General features: G+C 34.9%; 1 protein-coding gene across 1 annotated transcript in view; it reads left to right on the top strand.

Moving 5' to 3' along the window:
* Positions 1–23,458, top strand: part of LOC141815415 (protein PIR) — a 112,717-nt gene that overhangs the window by 46,265 nt on the left and 42,994 nt on the right. The window contains exons 16-18 of the mRNA XM_074703366.1: positions 6,195–6,363; positions 18,763–18,839; positions 19,443–19,613. Coding sequence (XP_074559467.1) covers positions 6,195–6,363; positions 18,763–18,839; positions 19,443–19,613 — 417 coding nt within the window. The remainder of the gene's footprint in view (positions 1–6,194; positions 6,364–18,762; positions 18,840–19,442; positions 19,614–23,458) is intronic.

Genomic DNA, 23,458 nt, shown 5'->3' on the forward strand with positions numbered 1-23,458 from the left:
GAAGCTATGCTAATTTTTAATGTGGACCCAAATTGGTTCAATTTGGAACCAAGTTGTTTCTCATTCGTCATTTGTCTTCATGACACTATAAAATGAGTTTTTGTTAATCATGGTTCAAAATCTCGAGCCATGCTGGAATTTCAAACTTTGTCTAGAATGATATCGATTCGAATGATGTTTCAACATATGGTGCTAGTAAAGACCTATAAGAGAAGGTGGAAGGAGATTAAAAAGAAGACAAAACTATATTACTTTATGTTCCATTTAGAATGATACAATGTTGACAATTGATAAGGCACGTTTTGGATGCCTACAAATAAACATATTATATAGCTTTTTGACAATCAATTAATCAATTAAGCAAAATAAAGAATTAAAAGCCTTAGCTATTAGATGTGTATCCTCCTGAAGTGATTATCTCGTTTTCTTTGATTTCCTACTAGATAGAATGTAGGTACTTATCAATTGGTATTAGAGGCGAGTTCGTGACCACCCTCTATAACCTTTACAATGCTACTCCACCATGCCCTTACCACTATCCCTCATATGCTACATCTCCTACACCATAATCCTTCTGATACCACAAACAACACAATGCTACCATTCCTAACACAATCATCATCATCATTCTATACATATTCATTGTTAGTAGCTTGAGCCTATGAATACAATTTCTTTGAGAAAGCTTCCTTTAAAATTTCTTATTTTATTATATATATTAGAAGAACAAAAAATATTGTTAAAAACATATATGCTTAGTCAATGTAACATGATAGCAGGAATATTTTACATATCAACAGACAAAAAAGAATTCCCTAATTGGAGAAGTAGAAAGCCTACTAGATGGATTTTAAGAATTAAAAGATTTTCTTCTACATGGCATGTCAAGTGACTCCAATGTGAAGATATGCCCACTTCATCTCAAAGGGGGAGCCTATCCAATGGTACCAATTGTTTGAGTCATGCTATAAGTTTGCATTATAAGAGAAGTTTACAAATAGTCTTCTCACCCATTTTGTGCTCAAAGTGTGAGAATGCCAGTGAGTTGTCTAAAATTTGACAGATGATGTGCCACAGATGAGTCAACTAATGGGTAGATGAGATGAAATGACGACATGTCATAGATGAATTGATTGAAATGTAGTATCTAGTCAATTGACGATCGTAATCGACTGAAGGCTGTAACCACTGGATAACAACTATTGCAGATAATATCCAAGAGCCTACTATTCAACAACTTCAATTGATGGCAATTGAACAACAACTATAAAATTGAAACAAAGGTTGCTCAAACAGTAACTTTCATGATCAGTACCAATGAGAGTGTTGTTTTCTAAGGTCATTGTGAGCAATCCACAATAACCAAAAGTGAGCAATTAAAGTTTTTTTGTAAATTGTAAAAGATTTTTCCACCTCTGAAATATGTTCGAAGAGGAGAAAATATAATGGTGACTTTAAGAGTGATCCATTAATAGATCATAGGCCGTGATGTAGGAATGGAGGAGTCAGAATCACATAAAATCTATTTGTGTGTTGTGTATTTGTTTTTTTTTTTAATTTATATTTTCTACTGCATACTAATCTAATTATAGGCAAACAGGAACAAAATTCACAAAAAGAGTGCATGTAGTTATCCCTATTTAGTTGCGTCATATTATCCAACACATATCACAATATTAGCAGAGAACCATTGTCATTATATTCAATTTTTTTACCTAACTCACCACTGGTTAGAGCGAGAATTGCAAGAGATGGTTCATGATAATAGAAGTAACTTTGAAGCACAATTAAAAAAATGATAAATCCCAGTCAGTCTCATGGACTCAGTCCCTGGGGGTGGTCGGCCCGGTCTCATAAAAGTTTCCCACCGACCACCAGGGTAAATTGCACAATACGGCGGCCAATCCAGATGTCCAACATCCTTTGATTGCGTTCCCCATTTGGAAGAAAATTCTTGCAAATACACCGTAGCTAGGGATCGAACCGAGTCCCTGGGTTCATGTCCTACCGTTGCACCATAGGGGACAATTTTGAAGCACAATTAGAAAATACTAATGGAAGAGATGGAGCGAGTCAATGACTAAAAACAAGATAACTGTAGAGGCAATTCAATTGAGGATCTACACCTTGATATGTTGAGAAGATTTCATCTATCACTATCATCACATTACCCATATTTGAAATCATTAAATTAAAGCCTTATTGTGAGCCTTATCATCTACAAGAATCTTTACATTCCACCATTCAAGGGAAACAAAGGACAATACCTTATTGATGTTGTCATTTTCAAAATTAAAAATTTATAATTTATCAAACCCCTAATTATCACTTAAGTAGTATAATAGAGGCCCGGGTCGTCTTTTATGGATTCAATGATGGAAGTTCTATCCTAAACACATGGTGTGGGGTTTTTATTTGTTATTCATCCTTATTCATTTCTATCTACAAAATTCATTTATTGATAATTAAATCCTACCATTAACAAAAGAATATTAATTATATACATAAATCACAATTTAAGATCTACTATACATCATAATCACAAATTGATTCAAACAACCAAATATTTACAAAATTAACCCTACTCAAACAACAACACAATCCATATACATCATAAATTACTACAACTCATGGCCAACATAATTAACTCATTCTTATTCAATCATCACAACAACACAACTAAACATCATATGAGATTTTATTCAATAATACTAATTAAGCAAACCCAATTCCATTACCAACACCCATAAACCAACACCACATTGCCATACAAGCACAAAATTCATCAACAATAGGTGAGAAAGTTATTGCACATCCTAACTCAACCAAACAGTTTTTATTTCCCATGTTCATACCATGTCAACAATCAAACATACAACATTTAACATTTGTAACCGGTTACAACTCTTTCAATTCTATCACAACCGAACCAATAAAAACCTAATGTTCCATACAATCCTCTTGTTATCAAAACCAAACCAACAACACTAACAATCAATCAACATTGAATCAACAATCAAGGAAGGAAACGGGGGTTTTGATTTTAACAGCTAACAATAGAAAACAATAAACCAAATTAACATCAAACTAAGTTAGAAATAGGGTTAGGGTTTCTCCCTTTCGGCTCAGAACAGAGCAAAAGAGGAGAGAACAGTGTGGAGGTTAATGGATGGTCCCAGATCAACAACGAATAGGAGAATAGCACCATTCAGATTGATTTTGCGCCAATAGGAAATGGTAGACCTCGCAGGAACTGGCCAATTCTTGTGAGCTCAAGTCGGGGAAGACACGATCCAGTCGCTGCTCAACTCTCTCCCTGCTGCCAACCACAGATAAAGTTAGAACCAAAACAGAAACCTTACCTCGCGTCCTCAGTGGCTGAGATGGTCGGAGATCAGCTCGGCGTCCCGTGCCAAATTCCGGTGGATGCGGATGGAGCGAACCACCCACACTTCAGAGCCACCAAGCGAACCACAGCGGGTCCCTTACAGAAGTACTGCCGGCCACCAACCGCCGGAGCGAACCACCCACGGCGACTGAAGATCCGGAAAGGTAACGAGGAGTGAGCGCCGGAGCGAACCACCCACGACGGCTTCTCCTGCGAGTGCGTCGGCGATGGTCGACCTTCGTGGACGCTGGTTGCTGATCTGTGGTTGATCAGAGAGGAAGAAGATGAACCGAGAAGGGCTGTGGATGGGCAAAGGATGGAGCTTAGTGGTGGAAATCACAACGACGAAGGAATGAGAAGCTATAGTGTGGTGTCGCAAGCGGAAAACCTAATTGGCCGAGCCCCCTTTGCGCTGAGCTGATTTTGCCCTTTTAAGCTCGCAATTGAACCGGATGAACCATTCACTGAACCGGGCTTAAGTGGACTGATTGAGCCAATTGAAATGGGCCGGGTTGTATTGAATTGGGCTGGGCTATATTGTACTGAATGAAATTGAAATGGACCAAATTTGATTTGAACCCAATTTGAGTTTGATTTTTCAAACTGGTTGAGTCAATTAGAATCCGATTTGAGCCCAACTCAAACTAAGGTTGCTTTTTCTCCAAATTGGGCCTCCAAATATTATTATCTTCATCCTAATTTTCTGCAAAAAATCAAATACACAAATTAATATCAATAAATACCTCAAATTAATAAGAAATTGAATGAAGATATGAAATTAATCCAAGATATAGAAATAAGCTAAAAACCCAATTTATAATATGAAATATGATAAAAAATAGCCCAATATAACCCTAATTAACCTGGTCAAAATGCTACTTATCACTTATCAAGAATTCTTAGAATGGCAACACATCCCTGCCATCATATTCGTTAAATGCAATATCTTCCTCTATGCTCACTGGCCTAGGAGACAACCACAAATTACTAGAGACAATCTAAAATGAAGTCCTTATCCTCATTGACCACCTCTACTATTTTCTTTAGATCGTCACTATCAAACACACTTTTACTTATAGAAAATGTCACAAAATGTCTTGATACACTAGCTTCCGCTCAATGAAGGCATAGTGTAGAATACTCTTTTACCTAGGGATTGAAATTTCGAGCCGTATCACGCGATACAGGCGAAAATTTTTGTTCCGTTGACGGACCGACATCGACACAGCACCAACACAGCGGTTCCGATCGGGAGATGCCTTTGGAGGTGTCGCCCGGGCCAGGCGACGCCACCGGAGGTGCCGCCCGAACTTGGCGACACCACGGAGGTGTCGCTCGAACTTGGCGACGCCACGGAGGCATCGCGCGGGCCTGGCGATGCCTCCGCGCGCGGGCCTGGCGACGCCTCCGCGTGTGGGCTGCGCGCGACCGGGTGCGAAGCAGTCGCGATTTTGGGTTTTTAAACTTAGGTTCAATTGAGGTTTTAATAATCAATTCCTAACTATAGTGGGGGATTATTTAAATAGGCTTTATTAAAATCCATAAAATTTTTCTTATTATTTTTAAAAATATTTTATTTTGTATTTTTAAATATTTAGATTAAATTTTTTATTTTAGTTAATATATTTTATATTTTAAAAATACCGAAATTATACCGGCACGGTATGATACAGTATTGAAACTGTATCGTTCCGGTCCGAAACCGAAACATCGGCACGACTTGATATTTTAAACCTTGCTTTTACCATAACTTAATGAGGACATGACAAAAGATTAATCAAAGGAAGATTCAATGCAAAAGTCACTCTTATAAAAAAAAGGATTGAGATGTTCAAAACCTCGACAAGGACTCGACACAATACTCTGCAGTCTGCATCATTAAAGGAATTTTTTTCACCCTCATTTTTGCTCAATGAAGAATCATACAAGATACACCTCTTAATCGAAGGAATTTTAGATATACCCACAGCTCAAGGAAGAATCATAGAAGCTTAGTTGTGTTTTGAAGGTTGGTGGAATGCTACAATCCTGAAAGAGTTATTCAAATTAATCCTTTAACTTGAAATTATGCTCCTTTATCTTTAAAATGAGTCATTTAATTAGAATAAGTTAATTATTTTATTTTATCTAAAATTTGTTTAAGGATTTAGTATTAGTAGCATCTTTATTCTCTATAGAATTAGTAATTCTTTAAATCATTTTTAAATTTAGATATCAGAATTAAAACTAATGTTTTTAATTGTTGACAAGGCACTTCTTGAATGTCTATAAATAAACATGTTATGTAGCTTTTGGCAATCAGTTAATCAATCAATTAAGCAAGATAAGGAACTAAAACCTTGGTTATTGGAGGTTGCTCCTTTCAAGGTGGTCATCCTCTTTTTTCTAATTTCCTACTAGATATGATGTGGGTTTTTATCAACCAGTAAGCAATTAGATTATATTGCTCTGACTATTTCATGTTCGTTTTGACAGTTGACAAGAAAACATTATCATGCTCTTGAAAGATTAAATTTTTTATTTGGGCAAAGCTCGAAAATCTTATTACTTCACTTTCGCAGGTCCATTGCAGCTTTCATTTAAGAAAGCTTCCTCAACTTTCTAGATATCTCAGGGGATATTGTAATTGTAATTGTAATTATTTGCATGCGGCTTACATAATTTTATGATTTGTTTGAGTATTGAATTCCTTCTGAATTCTTTGATATGTATAGGCTTCTACATGCTTAAATCATTTCATTTGTTCTAACTTTGTTATATGTTAAATGTTAGATGACGGGTAAAAGTTGTAAATCTCTATGTACAGGTACATTGCTTGCAATTTTTAATTTGTGAACTTGTATCTGGTGGGAATTTGAGGAAGCCTGGAGGTCTATTTGGAAATAGTGGTTCTGGGGTCTCGGTTGAAGATCTCAAGCAGTTGGAAACATTCTTCTACAAGCTAGGCTTTTTTCTTCATATTATTGATTATAAAGGTGCCATTTTTCTTAATCTATTCCTAAGGGGGTTTTAAATTGCCCTTTTTCTCATACTATTGTTTATCGTATTGATAAATTTTCATCAATATGTTTCTTTAATTCATATCAAATTGCATGGTGATTTTTCATGTTAATGATAGAATCATCTACGCTATGTAAATTTACAGCATTAATAGAAGCCAAAAGATGATTTATGAAAAGGAATCTAATACACATGATTGCTTTAAAAGTCTCCTTCCCCAATTCCTTATCCTCAATTATTTCTCTTTAGTGCCTCCGATAATGCATGTGAGCATGCCTGACATGACACACCACTATTGTTCTCATGTTTGAGTGAAACTCCAGTTGTGGAGAAATTTTTTAGTAATTTTTTCTTTTATATTGATTAGCTTCATATACGAAACAACATTGTACCAATAAACATACCAAAGGTTTGAGATATACCAATGAGCACACTGCACTTTATAGATTACTAAAGATTATCATCCACCGTTGACATTTTAAATTGTGGAAGACTATAAGGTGTGTTTGAATGCCTTCCACTAGTCAAAATGGCAATGTGATCACCATTCATTTGTTGTATTCCTAGGAATTTATTTTTCCTTAAATTTTAATTATGCAAAGACCATCAATGTTCAAGACGTTTCTAAAAAATGTTTTAATGGCTTTGCAATGGTTAAAATGAGAAATGGAGACTACCATTGCATTCAACAACAACAATAACAACAACAACAACAAATCAAACCTTATCTCATTAGGTGGGGTCAGCTAGACTACCATTGCATTCATGGTGCATTAATGCACTTAGTTTTATTTATTTTATTTTATTTTTTATTGTGACCATGACCTTCAACTTATTGGCCTTTCAATATTCAACATGATAATAAGAGATCAACCATGATCACGATGCTCAAAAGTCTATTTGTGCAATTCTAAACTTTGTCTATTGGAAGGTCATGAGGTTGTTTTCCAAAAATATCTTAGTGACCTTCTAGTGGTTAAAATACAATTGCATTATGATAATTTTAGTAATTGATTCATGCCCTTTTTTATTTTCTCCACTAAATGATCAATAAAATTTTCTTGAAAGATTTGAAAGTGTTTCGGTGAATGTAGGGCTATCTTTGTTGCATTATGATAATTTTAGAAATTGATTCATGCCCTTTTTTGATTTTCTCCACTAAATGACCAATAAAATTTTCTTGAAAGATTTAAGTGTTTCAGTGAGTGTAGGGCTATTTTTGAAATGTCAAAAGTTGAAGGTGCGACCTTCGGTAATTCACAAACTATGTTGCTCCTTTTGATAAATCTTTAATTTTCAAAACACACCTTTAAGAGCCCTATAGAAAAAATTACTATTAGAATCATTTTTTTTGCTTAGGATGATTGCTTTTTATTTAGTGTTGACATAAGTTTGATTTATATTTATTTCTTAGATTGTTTGATTTCTTATATCATGCAATGAATGTTAACTTATGTTTCCAGCACCCAATGTTATCCCCAAATGGGTCTCCATGACTATACACATGGCATGACATCCACAATGGTCTTGAGACAAATTTTCCATTGGCACTCGCTAAGTTAAACCAATTGTCCCAAATAGAACAAGTAAAGATTTTGAATTGATTATTTTTTTTAGAAGTGTTTATAATAAGCAAACAAGTAAAACACTAATCAAAACATATTTGAAATTTTTAACTATGTTGAGATGTTACACTATTAGCAACAAGTAAAAAGTTTCAAATGCTTGATACATATTAGAAACTTTTGTAGGATCATGCAGGGTTTGAAATCTCGTGCCGTATCGGACGAAACACACGAAAATTTTCGTTCCGACGAGGCACCGGCATTGGCACAGCGCCGGCACACGAAATCCGGCCGGGAACGCCGCCGGAGGCGTCGCCCGGGCTCGGCGACGCCTCCGGAGGCGTCGCGAGGCCTCGGCGACGCCGCCGGAGGCCCCGCCCGGGGTCGGCGACGCCGCCGGAGGCGCCGCCCGGGGCCGGCGACGCCGCCGGAGGAGCCTCCCGGGGCCGGCGACACCGCTGGGCCCGGTGACGCTCCGCGCCGGCCGCGATCGCGCCCCCGCGCGATCGCGCGATTTTTTTTTTCTGTTTAAAACTTTAGGTTTAATTAGGATTTTAATAATTAACTCCTAGCTATAGTTCAAAATTATAATTTAGGATAGTTTAAATAGGCTTTATTAAAACCTATAAAATTATCAAAAAATTTTATTTTTTATTTTTAAATATTTAGATTAAATTTTTTATTTTAATTAATATATTTTATATTTTAAAAATACCGAAATTATAAACAGGACCGAAACTCCGGCACGGCTCGATATTTTAAAATCATGTATGGCACTAAGAGGGGTGAATTATGCAATAAAAAGACTTTCAAATTTAAACAATTAAATGGAATAATAAGTTAATCAATTAATAGCAGTGGAAATGTAAATATGTAGCAAATAATGAAAACAATAGAAGAGTTAAAATTTTACGTGGTTTGGAACCCCTAGTTTTGAACGAACTCACTAGACACATTTAAGTTATAGTACCGTGGTTCTTGTTGTTTGTACATGATATTATTTTACTAGATAAGACATATGAAAGAGTAAATACTAAACTCGAATCATAGTGGAAAATGCTAGAAGTGAAAGATTTTAGATGTAGTAGAATAAAAGACAGAATATATAAAATTTAAGTTCAGTAATATTAGACGTAATGAAATAATTGTTAAGATAAAAGATGACGAGTTGTCTATAACTGATAGCTTTAAGTATTTATGATTATTTTGCAAAACGATGGAGGGATTGTCTTACATAGAATACAAGTAAAATGATTGAAATGGAGGAGAGCATTAGGTATTCTTTGTGATCATAAAGTACTTCTAAGATTAAAAGAAAATTTTTACAAAACGACGATTATATTTGCTATGTTATATGAACTGAATGTTAAGTTATGATTCGAGCACATGAGTAGAAGATGAGAGTTACAGAGATAAGGATGTTAAGATGGATGTGTGGATATAAAAGGATGGAAAGATAAGAAATGAAAATATTAGAGAGAAAGTCGGGATTGCACCTATTGAGGGAAAACTTTGGGAAACACTTTTAAGATGATACGAATATGTATATAGACAACTAATAGATGCTCCAAATAGATGATGTGAAATTATGATAAATGTACACATCAAATGAGGAAGAGGAAGACCAAAGAAGGCTTGGTTAATTATAATAAAATAAGATAAAATTTATTAAATATAAATGATGATATAGTAGGCGATAGAGCTCAATAATGTAGAATGATTCATTTAGCTGACTTCACCTAATGGGATAAGACTATTTGTTGTTGTTGTTGTTTGGAACCCTAAGTTTCTACTTGGTTTATGGACCGGTAAGGCGAGGTAAGTCTTTCGAAAGCCAATTTCTACTTCACAAAACCTTTCACAAGTAAAGAAATCTTACAAAACTTTGACAAAATATTTAAAATAAGTAGAGTAAAAGAATTACAACGAATATAAAACTTGACCTTAATCTTAAAAGAAAAATAAAAATTGACACAAAACAAATTGCTATAGAGAAACAAGATAGGAAAATGTTTTTATAAGAGAATTGTTATTTTTACGTGCTCTCCTTGTATCTCCTTTTATAGCCCTCTTACCCACCATTGATAAACTCTCTTACCTCCCACGGGTTGGCTCAGATGGTTTCTGTATGAGAGCTGTCACAATAAGGTCTAGGGGTCGATTTTTAATGGGTGCAGAATGTTCCACTAGTTGCCTCACCCCGTCATGCAGTGGGCCACTTAGTTAGGACAAAGTCTTCGGTGATTTACCTCCCTTATAGATCGCTTGGGGCAGTACTGGAGAGACCTTTGAGGTGAGGGTATCATCTTTTACCATAATAAACTCTCTTAGCTGTTATGAATAAGTATTAGTTCACTGCTTTAAGCAATCAACCAACTCAAGTTTGATTTGCATAGGACCTACTTTTTCAGTCGACCCAAAACCGTATCCTCTCCTATTGAGTTTGATACTTGTTAATCCACTGCTCATATGCTCATATAAACACACAGGCTTAACTCAAACAATATTGATATAGTCAACTGAATCATCCTTATTAGTGGCGTTATTCTTGGTTGACTCCAAATTAATCAGTTGACTCACTTTGGATAAATTTGTTCAACTAATATTCGATTGTTTAGTCAACTTTAGTTGACGCTTCAACTAACTTTGTTATTACATGATGCCATTTTGTTGTTCAGTTAACTAAATTGTCATCAGTCTCATATTTAGTTGATTTATCTTGGAACAAAAACTTTCATTTTGCTAGAAATGAATATCTAGTCCAAACTACCATTTAGTCACTTAGATCAAGAAAGAACATTTTTGTTTGTGGTTTCTTGGTCCACTAAACATATTAGTTAGTCAACTAAATGTGACCATCAATCAATTAAATTATAGACTTCGACCTTGAAACACATGTTTCTTATTCAAAGCTTCGCCTAAGTAATAGAACTACCTAGCACCCAAAATATAAGTCGTCTATAGTCTCTCAGAACTCACATACCGCCAAGAAATCTTACCCCCGAGACTTCTCGTGTGTTGAGTATTTGGTCGACCTAAACTAGTATCTCATTTGTTAAGAGGCCTCGTGTCTATCTCTTCTACATCTGCGCTTCTCCGCTTTCAAATGTGTAATCGACCTCGACTTATTTGAATTTCATTCGTTTATCACTATCTAATGAATTGCCTTTTTTGCCAGCCCTTCTTGGGCTTCTCATTTGCTAAATGTCCGATCGATTTAACTCACTTGGACTTCATCCATTACGTTTGCAATGTCAATGTAAAGTTACTTGCATCTACACACTTGACAAATACACCAAAATCTTATTGTTGAACTTGACCACTTGAGACATGATTGCACCAACAATTCTAATTAGAATAAATGAAATAACATATGGAAGAAAATCATAAAGTTTGAAAATGCTTGAAATATGGTGCAAAGTGTCGTCGTCATAGCCTCTACATTGTCATGGTCAAATTTTAACTCATGAATTTGAAATAACTATTCATTAATGAGACCTTGAGTTCTATAAATCGAATAAAAATTTGGATAATTGGAGATACAAAAAATAAGGTTCTAGTTTTAACGAAACATGATTTAACATATAAAATATATAAATAATGACAAGGAATCTGATTAGAGAGCCATTGTCTTTGCCCTGTAATGTCAACCACTCGATCCCTATGGAAGAAGATGAAGCGGAAGCAAGAGGGTGGTCTTCCAAGAGAATTAGGATGACGACGTCGTAAAATCTTCGTCAATGGGAAACGAAGGTAAGATATCTGTTAAAACCCTAAACCTGCAGGGACCAAACTCTATATATAGAAATCCAATCCGTTATCAGTCCATAAATAATAACAGATCGAGCTAATGAGTTCTACATATTTAATCCATGTCTGATAATCCGAAATCCGATAAACCTTAGTTAGATCACTTAAATGAGTTCGGTTCGTATCCGTATATACAAATTACAATTAAGCCCACCTTAATAGATTAAATTCAACAATCTTCTACTTGAGCTACATGTGATGTGTATATGATATACGACTATAACTTTAGTTGATATCAAACTCTATGGGTATAAAAATACCCCTGTAAATAATCTGGTCTATTAACTTCATTGGTATACGACTAAAAAGGTCATAACTACTATATATGTCTGTAACAAGCCCCAACAATAATCACAATACTAATGCCATTAATGACATAGATCAAGATGTGGATATGTAGTATGGAAATTACATGAAACGTGATCAGTACATGTCAATTTCCAATTAGTCCTAAATGACTTAAAAGAGTCTGATCATATTTGCAAATACTTTATGCTAAACTGCCACAACAAATCATGATTCAAACCTTATGATTCTAAAAGGAATCTGTATCATATTTACAATTACTAAATGCTAAACTGCAATAGCAAATTATGATATTTTATTTCAGAGTGTCAAACAAACATATAAATACTCATTAATGTTTTGAACTTTAAGTACATACAATAATTAATAAAATGTTTGTTTTTATTAATAAATATAGAGCAATAAAATATATATAGATTCCCACTAGATGAATTCTTCTTTCATAAGGAGAACTCTCATATTCACAATATGCGCATGAAACACCTTGGACAACCTTAGTGAGTGGATTTGTTAATATGGAATTTTTACTGATATGTTTTATCATCACTTGACGACTCTGAACTCTTTCTCTAACTGTTAGAAACTTGATGTTGATATGCTTGAACTTCAACAAATTGCGGTTGTTCTTGACATAAGGTTCTGCGGCTTTATTATCATAGTTGATCCTCAATATGTCATCCACATACAGGACAAATATAACAAACTTGTTCTACTGAACTTGACATATATGCACTGATCAATAGGGTTTTATCCAAATCTAAATAAAATGATCACTTGGTCAAATTTTCGATATCATTGACGGGACATTTGTTTTAAACCATAAATGGGCTTCTTTAATCTACATATTAGGTGTTTTGAATCTTTAAACTTAAAGTTTTTTGGTTGCACCATATATATAGACTCCTCAATGTCTCCATTGAGAAATGCAGTCTTTACGTACATCTGATGTAACTTCAAATCAAAATAAGCTACAAGTGTCATGATTACCCTAAGAGAGTCTTTTGTCGACACAAGTGAGAAAGTCTCTTTGTAATCAATGTCTTCCTTTTGAGTAAATCCCTTGGCAACAAGACGATCCTATACTTTTCAACATTGGCTCTTGAATCCCGCTTGATTTTAAATATCCACTTACAACCAATAGGTTTCGTACCTTCGGGCAATTTGACAAGTTTCCAAACGTCAGTGTTTGCTATAAACTTCAACTATTCTTGCATGACGTTAATCTACTATTCAGGATTAGGACATTGTTTGACTTCTTGGAAAGATACATGATCACTTTCCAACCTAATGTTAAATTCGTCCTCTTGAAGATAAACATAATCACGAGATATCATGAATTTCTGTTCCCTTGTAGATCGTTTTAAAAACACTTGTTCTTGAGGTGGTTGAGATATTTGCTCGTCAATATGCGACAATATCTCACTTTGAGTGGAGAGATCTTCTAATTGCATTGGAGATGTCACAGACATATCTTGATTCACTACTCCCTCTGGATGTGCAATATTTTTGATATGTGGTATGGTAATCATACCGCTACTTATTGCACTAGTAGTGACCATAGGAGGATTGCTTACGCTTTCTTCAAAAATTATTTTCCCAACTTTATCACTCTCACTGTCCTCAATGAATTTGACGTTTTGCGTTTCGAAGAAGGGTCTATTAGAAGTATTAGAGGGATCATAAAATTTATACCCTCTACACTTTTTGGAGTAACCCATAAAATTGTAGCTCATGATTCTTGAGTCCAGTTTCTTTTCATTAGGCTTGTAAGACCTAGCCTCAACTAGACAACCTTAGACGTGTAAATGCCTAATACTAGGTTTTCTACCTGCCCACATCTCGAATGGGATTTTATTTACCCTTTGATAAATACACCAAAATCTTATTGTTGAACTTGACCACTTGAGGCATGATTGTACCAACAATTCTAATTAGAATAAATGAAATGACATATGGAAGAAAATCATAAAGTCTGAAAATCCTTGAAATATGGTGCAAAGTGTCGTTAGAGCCTCTACATTGTCATGGTCAAATTTTAACTCATGAATCTGAAATAACTTTTTATTGATGGGACTCTGAGATCCCGTATTGGTGGGAGCTTTGGTGCTCTTTTATGAATTTGAAATAATTTCGACTTATGCTCCTATAGTAGTAAGCGAAGAAAAGGTCAATATGAAAAATTAAGTAGGTCTATTAATATAATCATTTAAAATTAAGTGAATAACAAAATACATAGTAACATGCATTAACTGCATGTGCCACCATTAAATATAAACCATATGATTAATACAATCCATGATTTGGAATCTCATACCATGTTAGCTGCTAGCGAAACATATTGTTTTGATAAATTACTAACACCTGTAACTAAATGACACAAATAATATGTTATTGTGTAAATCATGTCGATCATGTTAGCATTTGACATTCCTTGGCTTGCTACATGCTAAAATGAATTAAAATTTTGTACCTTGTGTCTGTATAACATAACATTAAAACTGTACCATTTTAGATAGAAACACAATGTCCAAACTTGGTATATAATTATTGTCTCTTCTTTATTTTCATCTTTATTTGTTACCTCCTTCCACTTCCAATTTGCTATTGATACCATAAGTCACAACATTGGAATGATATCAAAACATCATTCTAGTCAAAGATTGAAAATCTAGCACAATTCGAGGTTTTGATCCTTGATGCAAGCTATTAGGTAACAATCAATGAGTCTATTTGGACTCATCCAATGGGTGTGAGTTCTTGTAATTTCCCTTTCAATGATAGAAACTGGAGCCTTCATGTGTCAACATATGCATGACTATTGAAGTTAGTAGGAACATGTCGCACTCAACACATCATATTCGCTGGTCACCAAGCACAGTCGAGTTGAAAAGACTGATGTAAATTTAGTTGTTATATGGTTTGACACTATCTGAATGGGCTAAAGACCATATCCACACATAATTCAACATCCACTACATATTCTATTTATGCAAGAAGTATCATTTAATTGTTATATTCTATTCTAGGTCACCATGTCCTCACCAAAATTAACAATCTATACTTATAACAATTAATAACATGAATAAAACAACAAAATACATGTGTGATATAAAAAAAACATATTATCAACAATAGTTGGCAGGCAACTACCACAAATAACAACTTACAAACTTATCTAACATAGTGCTCATGTTAAATAGAATAAACTGACTTCAGAAGATTATATGAATAATAACAAGCAGATGAATAGACAAGGTATTATCAGGACTTCACAAAAAATTTGAGATATTCATCGACAATATTCCCTTTCTTGCAATTCCTCCCGATTCAACAAGGAAAGGAAAAGAACCTACCTCCATAGCACTTTATGGAAAAATAAGGAATAAGCCTCTAAATGTGGAGAAAGAAAATCCTTGATGCGGTCAAAATCTAACAATTCTAGGAAAGTTAAAGGCCAGTGAAAACAATGTTCTTACTCATTACCATACACATGAAACCCTAAACTACAACAAGGCTAAAGGTCTCATGTTGCTCATATAAAGAAAATGATCAATAATCATAGCTGCTTCACATAGGAAGGGAAAAAGAACATTGCTCTTCTCTCTTGATGGAAATAGGTGGTTGAGATGAGCAGCAATGAAGGATCTGGGTGATCTAATGCTAGGACAACTTGTTCAAAATTATGGTGATCATGTGAGTGATTGCAGGTTGGACTCTGGCTATGCTCCTATGCAAGATCAAGGGGAAGGAAGAGCTTGTATGAGAGGAGGGCTTTGATGTGAGATTAGGAGGAGCACTCATAAAAGCGTAGGGCTCCAACTAAGACATGGGTTGTGCACAACACCAAAGTGGGGTTGAGTGAAGGAGGGCAATCCATCATTTTTGTAGGGAGAATAGGTGAGTGGTTCAAACTGCTTGGAGAGAGGAAGGGCAGGCTTCAACTATTGCCCCACATCAGGCCTGTTGGAGGAAGAAGGGGATTTAGTTGGTTGCATTGAACCGGAGAAGTGGAAGGCTCATGCTAGGCTTGGCATTAGTTATATTGGCTTTGGTGGGTTGCGTAGTACGCTGAATAAGATGACGATTCTTGATTTTCACTGGATTAGAAAGAGGAGGGATAAGGGGTATTTAATAATTTTCTAAAATGTAATCCTAAGAAAAGCTCAATCTAAAATTAACATGGTCAATTGAACTAATTCACACTGATCTGTTTTGGTCTATGATTCAACTTAAAAAGATCGCGTATGAGTTTCATTTGAGCCAGTTCAAGACGAAAGGGAAATTAACTTGAACCACACCTGAAACCACTCTAATACAACATATCTAATAACAAAATAACCTCATGGCTTAAATTACAACCACTAAATCAACTTTTAAAACATTTGATTCAGACGTGAAAACCTTATTTCGTACCCACTAAGAAGCACCACTAGGAGCACTCGAAGCTATATAGAGGAGTGACACTTAAGTTGAAGAAATTGAGATGTAGGTACGTCTTATATCTTTATCTTCCACCCACTGACTGTCATTCAAGAAGGCATGAGACACCCTGACAATACTTCACCTTCCTCTTTGTCCACGAGTGATAAAATGTTACGAGAATATTGAGACACCGAGAAGCATCTCACCAAAATAGACTAGAGTTCTAGTATGCCTCTTCCACGAGAGACGCCCTATTAACAGGCTGCCCTCCTCAGTGAACAATGGGACACTGTTAGAAGCATGAGATCATGTGAGACTCCACCCAAAAAATACCAGGGTTCTCGTTGGCCTCTTCCTTCAAATGTGACAACCCAACAATACTCTGCCTTCCTGCTCTGCAAGAGACAAGATGCCTTGAGATGCTGTGAGACTTTGTCAAAGAATACTAGGTTCTGATATGCCTCTTCCTTTGCCTTATTTGCCTCATCCTCGCCGCATCCATCTTTTCCTCTACCTTGAGCAACTGACACCTGATCAAAACAGTATCGTTCATTCTGGTTTCTGCCTCATCCATCTCCTCCGACTCATCAAATTTGAACTCAATGGCCACCAAATCCAAATTCGAGCCTGGACTCAAATATCTTGTATCCCACCCAAGGCCAAACAGCATGTAGACCCAGTTTAACTCAAAGTAAATTTGCATTCAGGCCTAACTTAATCAAATTAATTCAAACATAAATTCAGCTCAAATCCAACTCGATGTGAATATGCTCTACAAATAACCACAACCTCAGAAACCAATTAGACTCAAATCAAATTGGCTCATATCGAAAATTAACCTGATTAATCATTCCAAATTTAATTTAATTATATTATCCCAAAAATTTTCTCACTATCTCTAATAAACCAGAAATAAAATAAATTTTAAGATATTTGATCTTTTCTAAAATTTTGGGATATAACAACAAATATATGTACTTGGGCTTCTTATAACATGTTTGAAATATGTCAATGGACAGACCCTTCATCTTCTTTGCTTTATCAGAAAGATCAAAGTACTCTCCTTCTGATCAATTATCTACCGAAGTCATGCTCTTTACTTCCATTCAAGATTTCTCCTATGAAAAAGATACCTTTTTTCACTCTCAAAGGGGGTTGTGATGGAAAACACATTGCTACTTACAACGTGACACTGATGAGTCCCATTGAATGCAATAAAAGTCCACTAGGCGCAGACTTATATTGATATCCCAGAAACCAAAGAAGCCAAAAATATCACATAAACACTACCTCGAACATGTAATCTCATTGACTGAAACCTCAACGTCAAAATGAGCAAATCAAAAGATGAGCTGCTGGCCCTTACATGAGAGAGTCAGAAATTGTCACATTGTTATTTGCTCAAGTATTGGAACATGCATCAATAGAATACCCACCCATTTGTTATGATATTTATTTATTTTCCTGGTGATAATTTGTGAATCTACCATTTGCTATCTTGGTTTCCAATTGTGTATGTGGAATGTAATAGATTACCAATGCCGAAAGTTATTTGCACGGTAGGATATGTACCAGAAATTATCTCCTCAACTAGCCTGAAAGTTTGTATCTTATGCATATTTAAGTCCTTGTACAGTCTTAATGTTGTAGTTGATCTGTAAAACACGTATTTATGTGGCTTTTGCAAGAAGCTTAGATATAATACTAGAAAGGGGTTCAATCAAGCTCATTTCATCGGGTGTAATTTTGCTGATTGCCAACCTAATATTTCTTAATTTGTGTGCTTTCTCGTATATTGTGAAAAAATTATGTATGAAATTCCAGTGTGATTTAATAGCCTTTTCGTGTGATTCTAATTACTACATCCGTACTTGCCTAATGTGGTACCTAAATTTTATTTGGTTGCTAATAGTTTCATACAACTTAAACTTTAGCCTGATTCATGATCAGTTCTGAAATTATCCTGCAATATGCATATTGGGAATTTACAATTTGTTTTGTTCAATCTATGTATGATAATAGATGCTTTTCTAGATTAAGAATAGTTTATAGCATTTATCTATAAAAAGCATTTCGTATAAAACTGCTCCTGAAGATGTAGAATTTGTTCATGTGGTTGAGGTGATAGTTGCTTGGCATTCTAATTTTAACTAGTGAAAACTTAATAAAAAGTTGCTCAATTTGTTATCAGAATAATTTAGAATGAAAAATATTTGCATCAAGTATTTGATTGTTGGGAGTAACTCACCTAATGTTTTGTGTTTATTGTAGCAACATTATGTACATTGACAGACCTTGGGTTCCTTTGGTTTAGAGAATTTTATTTGGAATCTTCTCGAGTAATTCAGGTAAGTTTTGCTAAACAGCCTTTGTGTAGCAGTGTATCTTGTTAGTCCATATTTTCTCGGTGTGCCTTTATTTCTGGGCTATGCCAATTCCCTTTTCTAAGTTCTATTTATTTGTGCAAGAGTGACTTTTCTCCATTTAAGGGCAATAAATAATAAAATGTGAGAAAATAGAGTAAAAAAATAAACATTCAACATTTTTGAAGGTCACCAATAATTCTATAGTCAGAACAGTCAAATCGACTAGCAAAGAAAGTGTATGTGGTTGAGGGAGTAAAGAAAATTTTAGTTAATGAAATAAAAGATAGTTTAATAGATGTGAACATTGCAAGTCATAAACCCAAACCCTTACATTGGGATGATTGGTTGGAATAGATCCTGATAGCTAATGCAAAATCTTTGAACCAAAACTTATTGATAGTTTAATAGATGTGAACATTGCAAGTCATAAAACCTTACATTGGGATATGATTGAAGGGATTAGATCCAGGTAGCATGCAAAATCTTTGAAGCAAAACCAGTTGATAGTGAGGATATGCCCATCACTGTTGTTATATTCATGATGTATTCCTTAAGTTTCTTTAACCTAATACCCTCTCTATGTAGTTTCCAATTGAATGCTCGCTTCCTTGGATGCTTGTGGAACATGTGATTGAGTCCCAAGATGCTGGACTTTTTCAAAGTATTCTGATGCCATTTGATATCTACAATGATTCTGCTCAACATGCGCTAGCAGTGCTTAAACAGCGATTTCTTTATGATGAAATTGAAGCTGAGGTATGTCAATATGCATGTTTGTGGAACTGTTCAACATTTCAATGTTTGTTTAATTATTGATGGTTTCTTCTGCACTTTTTTTGAAGTATGCAGTCGTCTTTTATATTTCTGGCAAATATGTGTTTCACATGATAGTTCATAGGCAGACTTGATATCTCACACATTTAATGTGTCTAAGTGTAAACTATGCAGATGTATCAATTTGACAATATTGATTTATTATTTTGATCCTGTAATGATTTAAACCTTAAGTAATATGCTATTCACCCCATAGCAGCCTTTTTAAAGATAAAAGCCTACCACACTATCTAGAGAAAACATGTATAGTGCAAAGGGGAAAAATCAGTCCTGGAACTTTGCTTTAACCCTTTTACTTCATTCTTAGTGTGTTAATTGATGTAACTGCACAGAGCCTCCTTGTGAGAGGACGATCCAATGTTGTTGAAAGGCACTCATCAACTTCCTAGGTATCCAGGGCAGGGTGAGGTGATGGCCAAGCAGTGTTGCACCTAATTAGGCATTTGGAAGTTGAGCAAAGGCCCATGAAAATTGCAAAAATTCAAAGCTCATGGAATATATATGTTATTTGAGATGAAAAGAATCACTCATTTTATTGAAAGATGAGACATATTTATATACAAAGTTAGGAATCTATTTTAGGTAACTATCTACAATTAGAAAATTAATTAAGCTAATTAACAACTAGCATAATTGATAGATATATATAGATATATACAGATATATACTGCTATTATATATGGCTAACACTCCCTCTCAAGTTGGAGCATAGATATTAATCATGCCAACTTGTTATAAAGATAATCAATCTGAACCCCATATAAAGCTTTATGTCACCTAGTTGTTCACCAATCTTTACATATCCTGTAGAAATCAAGTTTGTTGAATCCTCTCACAATAAAATGACAATCAATTTTAATGTGCTTAGTTCGCTTATGAAATATAGGATTTGATGCAATATGAAGAGCAGCTTGGTAATCACACCACAATTTTGCTGGTACTGAAGGATTGAGTCCTACTTCATTCAAGAGTTGATATATCCACATTATCTCACACTCAAACTGTGTCATAACTCTATATTCTGACTCTACACTTCATCGTGACACAATGTTTTACTTTTTACTTTTCCATGAGACTAAATTTCCTCCAACAAAGATACAATAACCTGAAGTAAATCTTTTATCCATTTTGGAACCTGCCGAATCTACATTTGAAAACACTCAATATGAGTGTGTCCATGATTTGCATACATGATACCCCGTTCGGATGCAATTTTCAAGTAACCATTGGAGATGACAAAAACTGACTGACAATACTAACCAGATATACAATATTTAGACGAGTTACAGTAAGGTAGTTCAACTTCCCAATCAATCTTCGATATCTTTTAGGATGTTCAAATAGTTCTCCATCTCCTTTGAGATGCATGTTCTAAATCATTAGAGCACTACAAGACTTTGCTCCCAATTTTCTTATCTTAGTTAATAAGTCGAGGATATATTTTCTCTGAGATAGAAATATACCTTTTTTACTCCTTGTAACTTCAACACCTAAAAACTACTTTAGCACCCCCAAGTCCTTCATGTGAAATTGAGTATAAATGAAAGATTTAAGAGATGAGATTCCCATAGTATCACTTTCAGTGATAACAATATCATCCACATGCACAACTAACAGTATGATACTAGCTCTTAATTGCGGAATATGTCAGATTTACTTTTCATCATACTAAATTTGTCAAGAACCTGACTAAATTTTTCAAACTAAGCATGAGGAGTTTGTTTCAAACTATATAAAGATTTCAAAGATGACAAACTCGTCCTGAATAACAAAACCAAGAGGTTGCTTCATATACACCTCCTGAAGATCTCCATGAAGAAAAGCATTCTTGATATCAATTTGATGTAAAAGCCATTGATGAATAGCAACCATTGAAATAAACAATTGAACATATGCTAATTTTGCAACAGGAGAAAAAGTGTTAGAATAATCCACACTATAAGTCTGAGCATAGTCCTTTGCAATAAGTTGGGCTTTCAATCTATCAACTGACCTATCCGGATTGACTTTAAGTGAGCATCCATTTGCATCCTATAGCCCTTTTCCTTTAAAGGAAATCAACCAAGTCCCAAGTGCCATTGTCATCTAAAACATTCATCTCCTTCATTCCATCATATTAACCAGAATGAGACATGATTCCACAGACAGTTTTAGGACTAGAAATATAGTCAAGTAAAGCAATAAAAGAACAAGAGGAAGATGACAAGCCGTTATAAGAAACAAAAGAAGTAGGATAAGTACACTGGTGTTTACCTTTGCGTAATGCAATAGGGAGATCATCACTCAAGACTGGATTTACTGACAAAGGAGGTGCTGGACATGAATCAAGAGGTTGATGCCTGGAGTAAACTTGAATAATAGGAGGCTTGACAGGATTTGATTCCGAGACAGGTGCGGAGGATTTGATAGAATAGGCCAATAAATCATCATCCTCCTTCGACGAGTTGGAATAGATAAAGATTGGAAATAAGGTATGTCTTTTATGAAGGTAATATTAATTGAAACAAGATATTTGTTAATGTTGGGATAATAACACCTATAACTTTTCTGAAGATGAGAATAACCAAGGAAGACACACTTCAAAGACTTGGGGTCTAATTTGGTGACATGCGGACGAACATCCCGAACAAAACAAGTGCTACCAAATATCCTTGGGTTAACAGGAAATGAATTATTGGGAAAAAGTATTTTGAAAGGGATATTACCATGAAGAATACAGGATGCCATGCGGTTAATGAGAAAACATGTTGTAAAAACTACATCAACCCAAAATGCTTTAAAAACATTCATTTGAAATAAAAAAAGCTCGTGCAATTTCAAAAAAATGTCTGTTCTTACATTCTACAACACCATTTTGAGATAGAGTATCAACGCAAAATGTTTTATGAAGCAAGTCATTCTGACTCATATAAGATTGAAATAAATCGGATGTATATTTTTTGACATTACCACTTCGCAACGTACTAATGGACACATTGAAATGAGTTTTAATCTCAGCACAATATGTATAAAATAGAGAAAATAATTTAGAACGACTTTTCGTTAAATATAACCAAGTTACACGACAATAATTATCCACAAAAGTACCAGTATCTAATTTTAGTTTAGACAAATATGATAAGGACCCAAATATCAGAATGAATTAATTCAAAAGGAATAGTAGCACGTTTATTGACTTTAGGGCTCGAACTAAGACGGTGTTGTTTTGCAAACTGACATGACTCATAATCTAATGAAGATACCTTATTAGATTGTGGACAAAACTTCTTTAGCAAAGGGAGAGATGGATGACCTAACCTACAATGAACCTTGAAAGTAGAGGAGACACTCGAGCAAGTAAAAGAATTTGGGAGCGGTGTGCCAAGAATGTAGAGGCCTATAGATTCATGTCCTTTATGAATAATTTTCTTCGACATAAGATCTTGAAATAAATAATGATTAGGAAAAAAATGAGATGTAACAATTAAGATTATAAGTTAGTTGACTGACAGAGAGAAAATTAAAAGATAAATTAGGTAAATGTAAGACAGAGGAAGCAAAAGGGTAAGACTGATAGTGCTAGACCCACGAACACAAGATGGAGATCCATCAGCTAAAGTAACGATAGACTGAAAAGTAGAAAAGAGATTAGAACTATCTGTGATATGTTCTGTGGCACTAGAATTAGTAACCCATTTGGAGGATGAGGAAAGAAGATATGCATTGTGTTTACCTGAGTCAGCAATAGTAGTGATAGAAAATGATGAAGACTTGAGTGATTCTTGATA

Source organism: Curcuma longa, chromosome 21 (genome assembly GCF_044706935.1).
Source record: "Curcuma longa cultivar G26 ecotype Majalengka, Jawa Barat chromosome 21, ITB_CL_G26_1.1, whole genome shotgun sequence".
Classification (NCBI taxonomy): Eukaryota; Viridiplantae; Streptophyta; class Magnoliopsida; order Zingiberales; family Zingiberaceae; genus Curcuma; species Curcuma longa.